Genomic DNA, 17,880 nt, shown 5'->3' with positions numbered 1-17,880 from the left:
GCCTGCAACATCCTCCAGCATGACCGGTTTGGCGGTGGGTCAGTCATGGTGTGGGGTGGCATTTCTTTGGGGGGCCGCACAGCCCTCCATGTGCTCGCCAGAGGTAGCCTGACTGCCATTAGGTACCGAGATGAGATCCTCAGACCCCTTGTGAGACCATATGCTGGTGCGGTTGGCCCTGGGTTCCTCCTAATGCAAGACAATGCTAGACCTCATGTGGCTGGAGTGTGTCAGCAGTTCCTGCAAGAGGAAGGCATTGATGCTATGGACTGGCCCAGACCTGAATCCAATTGAGCACATCTGGGACATCATGTCTCGCTCCATCCACCAACGCCACGTTGCTACCACAGACTGTCCAGGAGTTGGCGGATGCTTTAGTCCAGGTCTGGGAGGAGATCCCTCAGGAGACCATCCACCACCTCATCAGGAGCATGCCCAGGCGTTGTAGGGAGGTCATACAGGCACGTGGAGGCCACACACACTACTGAGCCTCATTTTGACTTGTTTTAAGGACATTACATCAAAGTTGGATAAGCCTGTAGTGTGGTTTTCCACTTTAATTTTGAGTGTGACTCCAAATCCAGACCTCCATGGGTTGATAAATTGGATTTCCATTGATTATTTTTGTGTGATTTTGTTGTCAGCACATACAACTATGTAAAGAAAAAAGTATTTAATAAGATTATTTCTTTCATTCAGATCTAGGATGTGTTGTTTAAGTGTTCCCTTTATTTTTTTGAGCAGTATATATATAATCGAATTAGTGAGGGCACTAAAACAGTCTGCAGTACCTGGCCTCACCCTACTCTGAAGTCAAATGTCTACTGTTGGCTGATTATCTGGTGCTTCTGTCCCCAACCAAGGAGGGCCTACAGCACAGATTCTGTCAGACCTGGGCCCTGACAGTAAACCTCAGGAAGACAAAAAAATATGGTGTTCCAAAAAAGGTCCAGTTGCCAGGACCACAAATACAAATTCTATCTAGACACCGTTGCCCTAGAGCACACAACAAACTATACATACAATACAAGTCAAAAGCTTGGACACACCTACTCATTCCAGGTTTTTTCTATATTTTAACTATTTTCTTCATTGTAGAATAATAGTGAAGACATCATAATGATGACAGAAAAACAGAGCAAACTAGAATTCTATTTGGCCCTAAATAGAGACTACACAGTGACAGAATACCTGACCACTCTGACTGACCAAAAATGAACGAAAGCTTTGACTATGTACAGACTCAGTGAGCATAGCCTTGTTATTGAGAGAGGCCACCATAGGCAGACCTGTTTCTCAAGAGAAGGCAGGCTATATTCACACTGCCTACAAAATGAGATGGAAACTGAGCTGCACTTCCTAACCTCCTGCCAAATGTATGACTATATTAGAGACATATATTTCCCTCAGATTACACATATCCACAAAGAATTTGAAAATGAGTCAAGTTTTGATAAACTCCCATGTGAGAGAGAGCGAGAAGGACGTCAGCAGGATGGCACCAGTGATCTGTTCGCACACTGTTGGTGGGGAACAACACACACACTGGCTGAAAATAACACTTGTCTCACACCTGGAGGGTGTGAAACCACCCGTCCCACCCAAAGGGAGAGGTAGATAATAACACACTCCAAATGGTACCGCGCCCCCTATATAGTGCACTACGTCAGACCAGAGCTCTAACGACCCTGTTCATAAGTAGTGAACTATATAGGGGATATCGCACCACATCATTCCTGCAGTCTTCCATCTATCACTATTGACTGCAGATCACTATTGGGATCCTCTAATGAATTTTAGTAGCCTGCATCTCCATACTCAGGTCTTCTCTGCTTCAGTCACTCCTGCATTTGCTGGGTCTCCAGGACCCAAATTAAGCAAGCTATTTGCTAGTTAATAGTTAGCAGTATGGCTTAAGGGTATGTTCTTCAACCATGCAACTTTTGTTATCACAGCTAAAGCAGAACCAGTCTGGCACCTTGGGTTAGTTTTAATTCTGTCTGTCGGTCTGTCTTGTGTAGCTCTATGTGGGTTAGTTTTAGTGCTGTCTGTGTTGTAGGGCTGGGGTAGTTGTAGCTCTATGTGGGGTAGTTGTAGTGCTGTCTGTCTGTGTTGTAGGGCTGGGGTAGTTGTAGCTCTATGTGGGGTAGTTGTAGTTGTAGTGCTGTCTGTCTGTGTTGTAGGGCTGGGGTAGTTGTAGCTCTATGTGGGGTAGTTGTAGTGCTGTCTGTCTGTGTTGTAGGGCTGGGGTAGTTGTAGCTCTATGTGGGGTAGTTGTAGTGCTGTCTGTCTGTGTTGTAGGGCTGGGGTAGTTGTAGCTCTATGTGGGGTAGTTGTAGTTGTAGTGCTGTCTGTCTGTGTTGTAGGGCTGGGGTAGTTGTAGCTCTATGTGGGGTAGTTGTAGTGCTGTCTGTCTGTGTTGTAGGGCTGGGGTAGTTGTAGCTCTATGTGGGGTAGTTGTAGTGCTGTCTGTCTGTGTTGTAGGGCTGGGGTAGTTGTAGCTCTATGTGGGGTAGTTGTAGTGCTGTCTGTCTGTGTTGTAGGGCTGGGGTAGTTGTAGCTCTATGTGGGGTAGTTGTAGTGCTGTCTGTCTGTGTTGTAGGGCTGGGGTAGTTGTAGCTCTATGTGGGGTAGTTGTAGTGCTGTCTGTGTGAAGAGGTTGTTCCAGTGGGGCTCAGGTTAGCACGGCCCAGATGAAGCCGTGACCCTGTAGATCCTCCTCTTGCTTCACCCATAAATCACCACAACACCTCCCAGACCTGACACTTGTCAGGGGCTGGGTGCTCTCTCTCCTCCCTCACTCTTTCTATCAATCCCTCCTTGTCTGTCTGTATGTCTGTCTCTCTCTCAACTTCATTCGCTCAATCCATGATACTCTCTCTCTCCTGTCTGTGTCGGAGCGTGTTGCAGAGCCTCATCTAAATTCCCATTGATTAGGAGCAGTAATTAAAGAGTCCCGGGCCATGCCTGGCCTGGCAACTCACTCCACCCATCTGTCCTCTCTCTTTCTTTCTTTCTCTCTCTTTCTTTCTCTCTTTCTATCCATATATTTTTTGGTCCCTAGGTCTCATGTAACCTATTTCTCCCTCCTTCCTTCCTTCCCTCTCTCTCATTCTCTTCTGTCGCTGTGTAGGAGCTCTGTGAGGACCCTCACCTGTTTGTGGATGGAATCAGTGCGCACGACCTGCACCAGGGCCAGCTGGGAAACTGCTGGTTTGTGGCGGCGTGCTCCAGCCTGGCCTCCAGAGAGTCCCTGTGGTCCAAAGTAAGTGTGGGGCTGGGCTGTGTGTGTATGTGCGTGTGTGCCATGACTGTACCCACCCACGCGTGTACCCATTAGGCCAGATTACCTGGTGGTGAAGGGGTAAACAGGGGAAAGCTCATCTCACCAGAGGCATCATTAGGCCACATCAACACCTCTCTAGAACACTCTCAGCAGAGTTGGAGTACGCTATCAAGCTTATAACTCCATCTCTCACTGGGGTTTAGGTGGAGTATCAGGGTAGACTTTGCTGGTCTACTCGGTTGTGTTAAAAGAATGAATGTGGGGGTATCTAGCATTCTTTCATGACATCTTTTTTTTTATACCCTACACATTCTGGATGTGTGTACCTTAATATAGTTCTAAAGCACTATTGGCACAGGACTAGTACTATATATCGGTTATGTAATTATTATCCCAGCATTTTTCCAGTGGCGGATTCTGACAAAATTTGTTTTACCATGACATGAAAGATTCGTATGGGACAAAAATTACGGATGTAGTGATTTGTGCTTGTGCACAAAATTACATTACCTGAGCTCCCCTTGTAAAACGTATCCTGTCCAAATAGGGCTTAAGCTTTGTTATAAGACATTATGAAGTATTTTATGTGTTAATAACAACTTACACCCTTAGCCCTATTCGGATGGGAGTTTTACTGGGGGAGTTCAGGTAATGTAATTATGTGCACGAGCACCAATCACCGCATCCGTACTTTTAGTCCCGTCTGAATCTGCCAATTCCGCTGCATTTAAGGTCCCCAAGAACACAGTGCCCTCCATCATTCTTAAATGGAAGAAGTTTGGAACCATCAAGACTCTTCCTAGAGCTGACCGCCCGCCCAAACTGAGCAATCGGGGAAAAGGGCCTTTGTCAGGGAGGTGACCAAGAACACGATGGTCACTCTTACAAAGCTCCATAGTTCCTCTGTGGAGATGGGAGAACCTTCCAGAAGGACAACCATCTCTGCAGCCCCCCACCAATCAGGCCTTTATGGTAGAGTGGCCAGATGGAAACCACTCCTCAGTAAAAGGCACATGACAGCCCGCTTGGAGTTTGCCAAAAGGCACCTAAAGGACTCTCAGACCATGAGAAACAGGATTCGCTGGTCTGATGAATCCAAGATTGAAATCTTTGGCCTGAATGCCAAGCGTCACATCTGGAGGAAATCTGGCACCATCCCTACGGTGAAGCATGGTGGTGGCAGCATCATGCTGTGGGGATGTTTTTTAGCGGCAGGGACTGGGAAACTAGTCAGGATCGAGGGAAAGATGAACCGAGCAAAGTACAGAGAGATCCTTGATGAAAACCTGCTCCAGATCCCTCCGAACCTCAGACTGGGGCGAAGGTTCAGCTTCCAACAGGACAACGACCCCAAGCACACAGCCAAGACAATGCAGGAGTGGCTTCTGAGTGTCCTTGGCTGGAAGTCTCTGAGTGTCCTTGGCTGGCCCAGCCAGAGTCCGGACTTGAACCCGATCAAACATCTCGGAGAGACCCGAAAAAAGCTGTTCAGCGACGCTCCCCATCCAACCTGAATTGGAAAAACTTCCCAAATACAGGTGTGCCAAGCTTGTAGCGTCATACCCAAGAAAACTTGAGGCTGTCATCACTGCCAAAGGTACTTCAACAAAGTACTGAGTAAACATTTACATTTTTACATTTTAGTCATTTAGCAGACGCTCTTATCCAGAGCGACTTACAGTAGTGAATGCATACATTTCATGCATTTTTTTTTTTTGGTACTGGCCCCCCGTGGGAATCGAACCCACAACCCTGGCGTTGCAAACACCATGCTCTACCAACTGAGCCACAGGGAAGTAAAGTGTCTGAATACTTATGTAAATGTGATATTTACGTTTTTTATTTCTAAAAACCTGCTTTTGCTTTGTCATTATGGGGTATAGATTGATGAGGGGGAAAAACCATTTAATATATTTTAGGATAAGCCTGTAACGTAACAAAATGTGGGAAAAATCAAGGTGTCTGAATATTTTCCGAATGCTCTGTATCTGTTGTCCTCCCAAGCCAAACCCATCTGGACTAAATGAGCTCCCCGATGGTATGGCAGTTTGATTGGTCTTTTCTGATGGTCAGTTGTATCGACTAGCCTGGTGCTAGGACTCTGGCGATGGGCGGTGACTGATTTGGTCACAGAGGCTATGACGTGTTGTGGCAGCTCTTCAGTATAAGGTAAATGATTTGGTTAACTAGCATTAGCCAGCGTTAGCCATGACACCATTATTTCTTACCCTGTAGGAAGACAGATGGATCAATAGGCTATTTATTTTACAGCCTAGCCAATCCACCCAGCAGATATTGGGAGTGAATATTGGAAGTGAAAAGAGTGTGTGCGTGTTTGTGCGTGTGTGACTTTGTAAAATGGCCCTCTTAGGCTTTAGGCAGAGGGTGAAAATGGCAGAGAGAGAGAGAGAGGTGGGATGGACAGAGACAGATCAATATGCACAGTTCCAGTCAAAAGTTTGGACACATCTACTCATTGAAGGGTTTTTCTTTATTTTTGCTATTTTCTACATTGTAGAATAATAGTGAAGACATCAAAACTATGAAATAACACAGATGGAATCATGTCGTAACCAAAAAAGTGTTAAACGATTCTTCAAAGTAGTCACCCTTTGCCTTGATGACAGCTTTGCAAACTCTTGGCATTCTCTCAACCAGCTTCACCTGGAATGCTTTTCCAACATTCTTGAAGGAGTTCCAACATATGCTGAGCACTTTTGGCTACATTTCCTTCACTCTGCAGTCCAACTCATCCCAAACCATCTCAATTGATTTGAGGTCGGTGATTGTGGAGGCCAGGTTATCTGATGCAAAACTCCATCACTCTCTTTCTTGGTCAAATAGCCCTTACACAGCCTGGAGGTGTGTTGGGTCATTGTCCTGTTGAAAAACAAATGATAGTCCCACTAAGCGCAAACCAAATGGCATATTGACTGACCTTCATGTCTTAAAGTAATGGTGGACTGTCATTTCTCTTTGCATATTTGAAATGTTCTTGCCATAATATGGACTTGATCTTTTACCAAATAGGGCTATCTTCTGTTTACCACCACTACCTTGTCACAACACAACTGATTGGCTCAAACACATTAAGAAGGAAAGAAATTCCACAAATGTACTTTTATCAAGGCACACCTGTTAATTCAGTTTTCACAATTCCTGACATTTAATCCTAGTAAAAAGTCCCTGTCTTAGGTCAGTTAGGATCACCATTTTACTTTAAGAATGTGAAATGTCAGAATAATAGAAGAGAGAATGATTGATTTATTTCAGCTTTTTTTTCTTTCATAAAATTTCTAGTGAGTCAGAAGTTTACATTCACTAAATTAGTATTTGGTAGCATTGCCTTTAAATTGTTTAACTTGGGTCAAATGTTTCGGGTAGCCTTCCACAAGCTTCCCACAATAAGTTGGGTGAATTTTGTCCCATTCCTCCTGACAGAGCTGGTGTAACTGAGTCAGGTTTGTAGGCCTCCTTGCTCGCACACGCTTTTTCAGTTCTGCCCACAACTTTTCTATGGTATTGAGGTCAGGGCTTTGTGATGGCCACTCCAATACCTTGACTTCGTTGTCCTTAAGCCATTTTGTCACAACATTGGAAGTATGATTGGGGTCATTGTCCATTTGGAAGACCCATTTGTGACCAAGTTTTAACTTCCTGACTGATGTCTTGAGATGTTGCTTCAATATATCCACGTAATTGTCCTTCCACATGAAGCCATCTATTTTGTGATTTGCACCAGTCCCTCCTGCAGCAAAGCACCCCCACAACATGATGCTGCCACTCCCGTGCTTCACGTTTGAGATAGTGTTCTTCAGCTTTCAAGCCTCCCCCGTTTTCCTCCAAACATAATGATGGTCATTATGGCCAAACAGTTCTATTTTTGTTTCATCAGACCAGAGGACATTTCTCCAAAAAGTCCGATCTTTGTCCCCATGTGCAGTTGCAAACCATAGTCTGGCTTTTTTATGGCGGTTTTGGAGCAGTGGCTTCTTCCTTGCTGAGCGGCCTTTAAGGTTATGTCGATATAGGACTCGTTTTACTGTGGATATAGTTACTTTTGTAGATGTTCCCTCCAGCATCTTCACAAGGTCCTTTGCTGTTGTTCTGGGATTGATTTGCACTTTTCGCACCAAAGTTCATTCATCTCTAGGAGACAGAACGCTTCTCCTTCCTGAGCGGTATGACGGCTGCGTGGTCCCATGGTGTTTATACTTGCGTACTATTGTTTATACAGATGAACATGGTACCTTCAGGCGTTTGTAATTTGCTCCCAAGGATGAACCAGACTTGTGGAGGTCTACAATTTTTTTTCTGAGGTCTTTGCTGATTTCTTTTGTCTTAGGTAGGCCTTGAAATACATCCACAGGTACATCTCCAATTGACTCAAATGATGTCAATTAGCCTATCAGAAGCTTCCAAAGCCATGACATCATTTTCTGGAATTTTCCAAGCTGTTTAAAGGCACAGTCAACTTAGTGTATGTAAACTTCTGACCCACTGGAATTGTGATACAGTGAATTATAAGTGAAATAATCTGTCTGTAAACAATTGTTGGAAAAATTACTTGTGTCATGCACAAAGTAGATGTCCTAACCGACTTGCCAAAACTATAGTTTGTTAACAAGACATTTGTGGAGTGGTTGAAAAACAAGTTTTAATGACTCCAACCTAAGTGTATGTAAACTTCCGACTTCAACTGTACGTTATTATTTTGACCTTCTCCGAAGGCCATTAGGCCAATATTAGGCTATCCCTAGACATTTTAAATATCTTCACGCCTAGAAGGGCCTCCATGCTTCCTAGGGGAGACCTAGTCTTTAGGTCGGATTCCCAGACAATATTTTTAAGCGTGTTGCATCCAGAAGAACCTTGATTTGTGGATCACAGACCTTGATACCATATGTTGATTTCCTGTGTGTGTGTGTGTGTGTGTGTGTGTGTGTGTGTGTGTGTGTGTGTGTGTGTGTGTGTGTGTGTGTGTGTGTGTGACAGTCTGAATGTGATGGAAGCAGTGCATTGATGGTTTAGTGACAGCAGGCACGGTGCAGCGGTGCATTCAACAACTAAGAGGTAGATCCCCCAGGATGCTGGTATGTGCACAGGCCTAGCTAATTAGTGTTGGTGCGGTGTGTGTGTGTGAGAGGCAACTGTAAGTATGAGAGGGAAAAAGTGTGACTGTGAGCTGATATTATTGAATAAGGAAGAGAAGGACAGTGGAGACGCGTCCAGATTGATAATTACACACTTAAGACTGCAGGCCATTCGCTTAATTGAGACTCAAGAGACTGTCACTGTACTCTGCTGCTACTGAGTTTCAGTTCCACATCGTCATAACTGACAAAAGGAATGGAGATGAGATATATTTTGGAGAAAAGTAGTCAACTGCAAAGAGTGAGACAGTCGATGTAACATGTGGCGGGTAGCGATTTCAGGCATAAATTTGTGCCTCTGTGATGGATGAGTGGATGGCTGGGTGTGTGGGTGCCGCCCATCTCTCTCCTCTCTCGCTCTTTCTTTCTGTCTCTCTCCTACATATTCTCTCTTTCCCTTCCCCTCCATCTCTCGCTCTCCACTACCCGTCTATATCTCTGTGGAGGCTTTCTCCTATGGCGGACAACCCCCCCCCGTGGTCGTTTGTCATCCGGGCTGGGGCCAGACAGAGATGGATGAGGTAATAGGAAGCCAGTCTGGGTCATGTTCATTAGGGCACACCATAGCACCAAAACAATTGCACCGGAAAACCAATACCAAAGCGTTTCTTCTTGGACGACTTTTGGCTGTTTTCTGGCTGTTTCCTTCCATTTGTTGTATAATAAATAGGACCCTGTTGTCCGCTAGGGCATTATGTTTGTGCTGCCACACTACAGTACAGCATCCCTCTCTGCTACCTGCCACCTCAGGTGGGAGAGGAACGGCTCCACACAGCCGGGACCCCCTCAAGGTCTCAGGTCATTTGTGACGAGCCTGCTCTTTTGTCAGACGGCAGTAGAGAAAATGAAATTTGATAGTACACACATGCAAACAGACAGTCATGTGCATGGGCACGCACATACACACAATCACAGCGCACGCACACACACAATTTGTAATGAAAAAACATCAGAGCTGACATTGTATTGCTAGTCTGTTAGAAATGCCACGGAGAGAATCTTTTTGTCTTTTGTTAAGATTTCTTCAGATCAGTAATCCATTTCAACAGCACATAAATGACCTACACGTAGTCATTCTCTAATTAGTTGCTTTAGTCATTTTATGGTATCAAACAAACATTACAAGTAATGAATAATCACATCTTTAGACTCGACTGACGCTACAGTATGGCTCTAAATGCTGTATCCTTCATAGTAATGTCAACATCAGACATCAAAATGCTCTGTTGTTTTGATCAGATACAAGTACCTGAATTCCTACGGAAAACCTACCTAAAGTAGACAGTAGAAAAGGACATATTGCAATCCAAAACAAGGTTCTGTTATGTTTTTATGCCGGTCGTACCATGTTAAAACGGAAGACAGGAAGAAAAAGAGATGGATGAGAGTTGAAGGAAGGAAGCAATTGAGACAAGGGAGTGGTGGTGTTGAGGTGTTATCCTTCTTCCACCCCAGAGGACGTGAGGGGTTGTGGTCCCTCTGGTCGCTCGGTTTGTGTGTCCTTTCCCCTGTGGTTGCAAGTACCAACTACTGCAGGCCACATTAAATCGGCCATTTGTTTCGCAGGCCAACAATTTGTGACCCCTGTCCTAACCTGAACTTTACTTCCTAATTAAGGAGAAATATTATACTGTATGTAGAAAATGACAGTGTGAAGTTTGAAACAAAAAACAAAATTGTGCTCCGACAAGGAAGGGTGGTAACGGAAAAACATGATGAAAGACAAAAAAAGAAAGCACTTGCTCATAATGCCAGATGATTAAAGTAAACATTTCCAAAATGGCCGCCTAGTACCTTGCCCTCCTGCCGCCATTTCCTCCTGCAGTCTTCACTTCAAAGACGTCGGGACCAACACCCTCCTCAAATGCCAGCAGGAAGTACATTGTCTTCCTCACCTTTTCTAATTCAGCGATCCGCTCGCCAAACTCCTGGGCGTCGGCCTCGTAGTGGTGCACAGGCGTGTCGTCGTCATCACCCTCGGCTCGCCAGAACACCCCCGCCGGGTCCAGCAGCTGGCGGTTCATCAGGTGGGTGGGGTCGGGCGTCCAGAGCTGCGAGGTGGCAATCACAGTGAGGTGGCCCGGATGTGCCAGCCACACACCCCAGTGGGTGAAGTGCAAGGCATGCTGGGAGAAGTCTAGGTGGTAAACGGCCTCGTGGGGTCGGAGGAGACGCTCACCGTCCTGCCGCTTTCTGCCACGCTGCTGCAGAGACTGGATCCGCTGGTGCATCACCTCGGTCAGATGGAGGTCGGGCTGGAAGGGCAGCTCCAGTGTGGTTTGGGAAGCCATGTCGGTTTGGGTTCAAGATGTCGAGCTTCAAGAGGATGATTGGTCGAAAGGTGGGTAAAGGCTTGATCAAACAAGAAATGCTTTGGCTGGCTGAGTCCTCTCACTCACTCAGGAATCCCCTCTATCTCTCACTCTCTCTTTGTCACGTTCTCAGCATCTTTGTCTCTCTCTTTCTCTCTCTCTCTCTTCTTTTCTTCCTCTCTCGCCGGGTCAGTTAATGTGTCAGTTAGTGTGTCAGTTAGTAATTTAGCGTGTCAGTTAACCAGTTAGTGTATCAGTTAGTGTGTCAACTAGTCAGTTGGTGTGTGGAAGACTCTCGCGCATGGCTACAATACCCTTAGACGCTGGGTGGGTCTTGCCGTCTTGGTGTTCTTAGTTGGCAAGATGAGCATTAGGCACTAGGCAACTGGAGCTAATGACGTCTGCGGTGGCGACGCGGAGTTTTCCCTTGTGGAAACCAGGGACAGCTGTGTGGTTGTCACATATTTATCTCACATTTGTGCCGTCGTTGTGCTTGGCTAGTGGAGGCCTGCCTCTCTCACTACATACTGTATTCTGCTAAGTATGACCGAAATCTGCGATATTTGGTGTGTCTGCCAAGTGACCAGTGGAGGGCTGGTGTCACTGGAATGGAACGATATAAAACAAATGGAATGTGGTTGATACCTTTCCGTTCATTCGATTACAGCCATTACAATGAGCCAAGTCCTCTGATTTTTCCCACCACCAGCCTCCGCTGCTCATAACACAAGGGGACGCATGCCTTCAACTTCAGATTGAAATGTATCAGGTAGAACAGATATATGATTGTCTGTCAGATAGAAACTGTGTCAGCTTTAAACGTTCTATTTCTATCTGCTATGTTCAAAACATTTCCCCTCTGGGCCGTATTCATTAGCCGCCGAACAGACTGAAATAGGGAGGGACTACCTGAAATTGTCCATCAGGATGCGCTCATTTTCATTTTCTATTGCCAAATGTTTTGCTACAGTGTGCACTATTACATATGGACCAGGTGATGGGGTACCTCTGTGTGTCTGGTCTGATGGGCACCACTGCCTGAAAATTGTGTTATGGGTTGGGAGGAGGGGACTGCAGGGGTGGATGGAGCTGCTGTTTCTGGCCACTCCATCCTTCGCAGAGTAGAGTTATTATAGAGCTTTATTGTGTTCTGGATGAAAGCCAAGATGGATATTCCTCTCTCTCTCTCTCTCTCTCTCTCTCTCTCTCTCTCTCTCTCTCTCTCTCTCTCTCTCTCTCTCTCTCTCGCTCCCTCTCTCTCTCTCTTTCTCTCACTGACCCCCCACCTTCCCTTGCTCTCCAGGCCAAAGTCAGAGAAAAAGGAGCCAGAGAGAGCAAGGGGGGGGGGGGTAGCTCCCAAATGACTCTGGGTTTCCATGGTGCAGTGCTGTTTCTTTTATCCTCTCCTCTTAAAGAAGCTGCTACTACACACACACACACACACACACACACACAGAAAAGCCCCTCAATCAGCAGAACGAAGGGTCCATCGGAACCACACAGCTAGAACCTACCCACCGACCAGGGCTCTTAGTCCACCACTCCCCAGCATGTATCTCCAAGTGCAGTGTAACTGATTAATTTCAATCCAATTTATCCCTCCGCTCTCTGCGGGACACTTTCGTTATGTGGCATCTCATTACTATACTTCTTGTTTAGCCCTGATGGCTGATGGGTATTTCCGGGGGGAAATACCCATTGTACATATATCACATATATCACATATATCACATTTCATCATGATATATGTACAAACATTTCCGAACTGTTTTTGATGGGTGGGAAGCATGTGGACGCCTTAAGTTTGTGCCATACACCCCACCGCAGTCTGAGGGGGAGCCACCGGGAAGGGGATGACTGGCAGGTAGTTCCATGCAGCTCGAATCGTTCCCCAGCCGTGTGTCCTGTTCCGCCTGTTCTCCCTCTGGATTTATGCTAGCCAGAGCCCTGGTGATAAATTACATTAAATGTTCCCCTAAACCTCCGGAACGCATCGGCCGGCCGGAAGGGGACAAGGTGGGGGCAAGAGGTATGCTGCAGCGGGGATGACAGCCTCCCTCACAAGAGGGTGTGGTATTTATGAGTTTGGCCGACACACAACTTGTTTGTTCGGCTTTCATAATATAACCAACACTCTCTTTTTCCTTCCTCTACTCGTCTTGCATTTCCACCCCTCTCCTCACTCTCCTACCTTTCCCACACCCTTCACCCCTCTCCTCCCTCTCCCACTCCCCCTCTCCTCCCACTCCCTCTCCCCCCTCCACCCTCTCCTCCCTCTCCTACTTTTCCACACCCTCCACCCTCTCCTCCCTCTCCCTCTCCCTCTCCCACTCCCCCCTCCACCCCTCTCCTCCCTCTCCTACCTTCCACCACCTCTCCTCCCTCTCCCTCTCCCCCATCACCCTTCTCCTCCCTGTCCCACTCCACCCTCCACCCCTCTCCTACTTTCCCACACCCTCCACCCCTCTCCTCCCTCTCCCACTCCACCCTCCACCCCTCTCCTCCCTCTCCTACCTTCCACCACCTTTCCTCCCTCTCTAACACCCTCCACCCCTCTCCTGACTTCCCACACCCTCTAATCCTCTCCACCAACCCCATCCTCCCTTTGCCCACCCTTTCCCTCCCTCTTTCCCAACCTCTTATCCCTCCACCTACACCTTCTCCGACCTCCTCCACTCCGTCCTCTCCACCACCCACATTTCCCCCCACCCTGCCCTCCCTTCAGGTCATCCCAGACTGGAAGGAGCAGGAGTGGGACACAGAGACGCCCGAGTCATATGCCGGGATCTTCCACTTCCGCTTCTGGCGCTTTGGCGAGTGGGTGGACGTGGTGATTGATGACCGGCTGCCCACGGTGGACAACCAGCTGGTCTACTGCCACTCAGATGACAGTAACGAGTTCTGGAGCGCACTGGTGGAGAAGGCCTATGCCAAGTTAGAATCAATCAATCAATCAATCAATCAGTCAATGGCTTTATTGTACAAATTGGGAAATGTGTGATACTGTCTTGGTGAAAAATGTATTATTCAATCCATTTGTCCATCAATCTATATATTGGCCCAATTGGGGAATGTGATGTAAAGTCAGGGTTAAAAACAACAACATTAAAATGAAATGAACACACCTATGGGACAGGGATAAAGAGAGAGTACTGTAGCTGTTTAAGTACTGTTTAAGTCTCCCAATATTTGAGGTATGCAGAAAAAATCTTTAGAACGAAGACGAACTCACTCAATCTAATAAATATTTCCAATTGGTAACACTTTACTTAAAGCCTGTAGGTATAATGCTTTATAACATGTTATAAGCATGTCTTATAATAAGACCTAATAATCTATGATGTACTTCTATCAATATTTTGACTGATTCAACATATGTACTATTCACTGTCCCTTTGATTGAGATGTAGAGTCACATATTAAGATTTGCAGTCAACTAAGGCTGCATTTACACTGGCAGCCCGATTCTGATCTTTTTCCAATAATCATAGTAGCTCTTTGGCCAATAATTGGGCAGAATGGGAATGCCTGTTTAAGAATCTAGGCTCCTTTGTCATCCAGATGTCAACTGTGCATTGTAGACAGCATTGATAGAGGGATATTTCACTTCAGATGAAGAGCATGGCCCTTCCAACGCCAGGATTGTGGGTTTTGATTGTGGGTTCGATTCCCGGGGCCACCCATACGTAAAATTCATGCTCGCATGACTAAATTGCTTTAGATTAAAGTTTCTGCTAAATGGCATATATTATTTTTATACTGAACAAAAATATAAACACAACATGTAAAGGTCCCATGTTTCATGAGCTGAGATAAAAGATCCCAGAAATGTTCCATATGCACAAAAACATATTTCTCTAAAATGTTGTGCACAAATTTGTTTACATACCTGCTAGTGAGCATTTGTCCTTTGCCAAGATAATCCATCCACCTAACAGGAGTGGCATATCAAGAAGCTGCTTAAACAGCATGATTATTACCTTGTGCTGGGGACAATAAAAGGCTACTCAAAAATGTGTAGTTTTGTCACACAACACAATGCCACAGATGTCTCAAGTTTTGAGGGAGTGTGCAATTAGCATGCTGACTGCAGGATTATCCACCAGAGCTGTTGCCAGAGAATTTTATATAATTTCTCAACCATAAGCCGCCTCCAATCGTCGTTTTAGAGAATTTGGCAGTATGTCCAACCGGCCACACAACCGTAGACCACGTGTAACCACGCCAGCCCAGGACCTCCACATCCGGCTTCTTCACCACCAGGATCGTCTGCACCCAGCCACCCGGACAGCTGTTGAAACTGTGGGTTTGCACGACCTAAGAATTTCTGCACAAACTGTCAGAAACCGTCTCAGGGAAGATCATCTGCGTGCTCGTCGTCCTCACCATGGTCTTGACCTGACTACAGTTTGGACCATTGATCATCACAGCTAGCTATCTTCAACTGAGTGACCCAGCCCCGAAACTAGCCCTGAGCCAGGCGCATCTCCCGCCTAGCAAACGAAATTCCCACAACTACAATACCTCTTTCGCCATCTGGCCCGGTCCCTTCGTCGACACGGCGCCGCGCCGTACCACCATGACTGGTCCGCAGACGTAATTCCATCAGCTGTGCCTTGAACCGGCCTTTGCCGGACGACGGAGCAGACGCTTCTACTTACTCCAGACTGCTAACTTTAAACGCCGTGTCTCCCGTGTGCTAGCGTAGTAACGACTACCTAGCGGCTTCCCTGTTTCATCTATTGCTGTACACTGGACCCTATGATCACTTGGCTACATAGCTGATACCTTCTGGAATGTTCATTTATAATCCACTTTGTTTACCTTTGTTTATCTGTCGCCCTAGCCCCGAACTCAGGCCCTATATGTAGTTAACCGACCCTCCCTGCCCATTCATCGCCATTTTACCTGTTGTAGTTGACTTAGCTGAATAGCTGTTGTTGTCTTACCCGTTGTTGACTTAGCTAGCTCTCCCAATCAACACCTGTGATTGCTTTTTGCCATCGCTTTATGTCTCCCTCAAATGTCAATATGCCTTGTATACTGTTGTTTAGGATAATTATCATTGTTTTAGTTTACTGCGGAGCCCCTAGTCCCACTGTACATGCCTTAGATACCTCCTTTGTCCCACCTCCCACACATGCGGTGACCTCACCCAGTATAACCAGCATGTCCAGAGATGCAACCTCTCTTATCATCACTCAGTGCCTGGGCTTAACTCCACTGTACCCGCACCCCACCATACCCCTGTCTGTACATTATGCCTTGAATCTATTCTACCACGCCCAGAAATCTGCTCCTTTTATTCTCTGTCCCCAACGCACTAGACGACCAGTTCTTATAGCCTTTAGCCGTACCCTTATCCTACTCCTCCTCTGTTCCTCGGGTGATGTGAAGGCTGATCAGTGTGCCAGTGTTGTCCGGACCTCTGGCAGTCTCTATGGGGGTACCACAGGGTTCAATTCTCGGGCCGACCCTTTTCTCTGTATATATCAACGATGTCGCTCTTGCTGCGGGTGATTCCCTGATCCACCTCTACGCAGATGACACCATTCTGTATACATCTGGCCCTTCTTTGGACACTGTGTTAACTAACCTCCAAACGAGCTTCAATGCCATACAACACTCCTTCCGTGGCCTCCAACTGCTCTTAAAAACCAAATGCATGCTTTTCCACCGTTCGCTCCCCGCACCCGCCCGCCCGACTAGCATCACTACTCTGGACGGTTCTGACCTAGAATACGTGGACAACTACAAATACCTAGGTGTCTGGCTAGACTGTAAACTCTCCTTCCAGACTCATATCAAACATCTCCAATCCAAAATCAAATCTAGAATCAACTTTCTATTTCGCAACAAAGCCTCCTTCACTCACGCCACCAAACTTACCCTAGTAAAACTGACTATCCTAACAATCCTCGACTTCGGCGATGTCATCTACAAAATAGCTTCCAATACTCTACTCAGCAAATTGGATGCAGTCTATCACAGTGCCATCCGTTTTGTTACCAAAGCTCCTTATACCACCCACCACTGCAACCTGTATGCTCTAGTTGGCTGACCCTCGCTACATATTCATCGCCAGACCCACTGGCTCCAGGTCATCTACAAGTCTATGCTAGGTAAAGCTTCGCCTTATCTTAGCTCACTGGTCACGATAACAACACCCACCCGTAGCACGCGCTCCAGCAGGTATATCTCACTGGTCATCCCCAAAGCCAACACCTCCTTTGGCCGCCTTTCCTTCCAGTTCTCTGCTGCCAGTGACTGGAACGAATTGCAAAAATCGCTGAAGCTGGAGAGTTACATTTCCCTCACTAACTTTAAACAACAGCTATCTGAGCAGCTAACCGATCGCTGCAGCTGTACCTAGTCCATCTGTAAATAGCCCACCCAATCTACCTACCTCATCCCCATATTGTTTTTATTTACTCTGCTGCTCTTTTGCACATCAGTATCACTACTTACACACCATCATCTGCTCATCATCATCTGCTCATCTATCACTCCAGTGTTAATCTGCTAAATTGTAATTACTTTGCTACTATGGCCTATTTATTGCCATACCTCCTCATGCCATTTGCACACACTGTATATAGACTTTCTTTTTTTCCTATTGTGTTGTTGACTGTACGCTTGTTTATTCCATGTGTAACTCTGTGTTGTTGTTTCTGTCGCACTGCTTTGCTTTATCTTGGCCAGGTCGCAGTTGTAAATGAGAACTTGTTCTCAACTAGCTTACCTGGTTAAATAAAGGTGAAATAATTGTATTTTAATTTTATTCAAAATAAATCATAACCAACTTCAGTGGGCAAATGCTCACCTTCGATGACCACTGGCACACTGAAGAAGTCTGCTCTTCACAGATGAATCCCGGTTTCAACTGGACCAGGCAGATGGCAGACAGCGTGTATGGCATCGTGTGGTCAAGCGGTATGCTGATGTCAATATTGTGAACAGAGTGACCCATGATGAGAGTGTGGTTATGGTATGGGTGGGCATAAACTATGGACAACAAACACAATTGCATTTTATCTATGGCAATTTGAATGCACAGAGATACTGTGACGAAATCGTGAGGCCCATTGCTGTGCCATTCATCCGCCGCATTCACCTCATGTTTCAGCAT

General features: G+C 46.2%; 2 protein-coding genes across 3 annotated transcripts in view; one reads left to right on the top strand and one right to left on the bottom strand.

Annotated features, from left to right (window-relative positions):
• The window catches only part of LOC106603714 (calpain-5), an 81,331-nt gene that overhangs the window by 44,644 nt on the left and 18,807 nt on the right, over positions 1-17,880 (top strand). For both annotated transcript variants that reach the window (XM_014197733.2, XM_014197734.2), the window contains 2 exons: positions 3,134-3,265; positions 13,477-13,685. In XM_014197733.2, coding sequence (XP_014053208.2) covers positions 3,134-3,265; positions 13,477-13,685 — 341 coding nt within the window. The remainder of the gene's footprint in view (positions 1-3,133; positions 3,266-13,476; positions 13,686-17,880) is intronic.
• On the bottom strand, positions 9,437-11,819 carry LOC106603715 (olfactory marker protein-like). The gene has a single exon (XM_014197736.1). The coding sequence runs from the start codon at positions 10,728-10,730 to the stop codon at positions 10,227-10,229; it is 504 nt and encodes a 167-aa protein (XP_014053211.1). The 5' UTR covers positions 10,731-11,819; the 3' UTR covers positions 9,437-10,226.

The sequence above is a fragment of the Salmo salar genome, chromosome ssa04, assembly GCF_905237065.1.
Source record: "Salmo salar chromosome ssa04, Ssal_v3.1, whole genome shotgun sequence".
Classification (NCBI taxonomy): Eukaryota; Metazoa; Chordata; class Actinopteri; order Salmoniformes; family Salmonidae; genus Salmo; species Salmo salar.
This window is presented reverse-complemented; position numbering and strand designations above follow the sequence as displayed.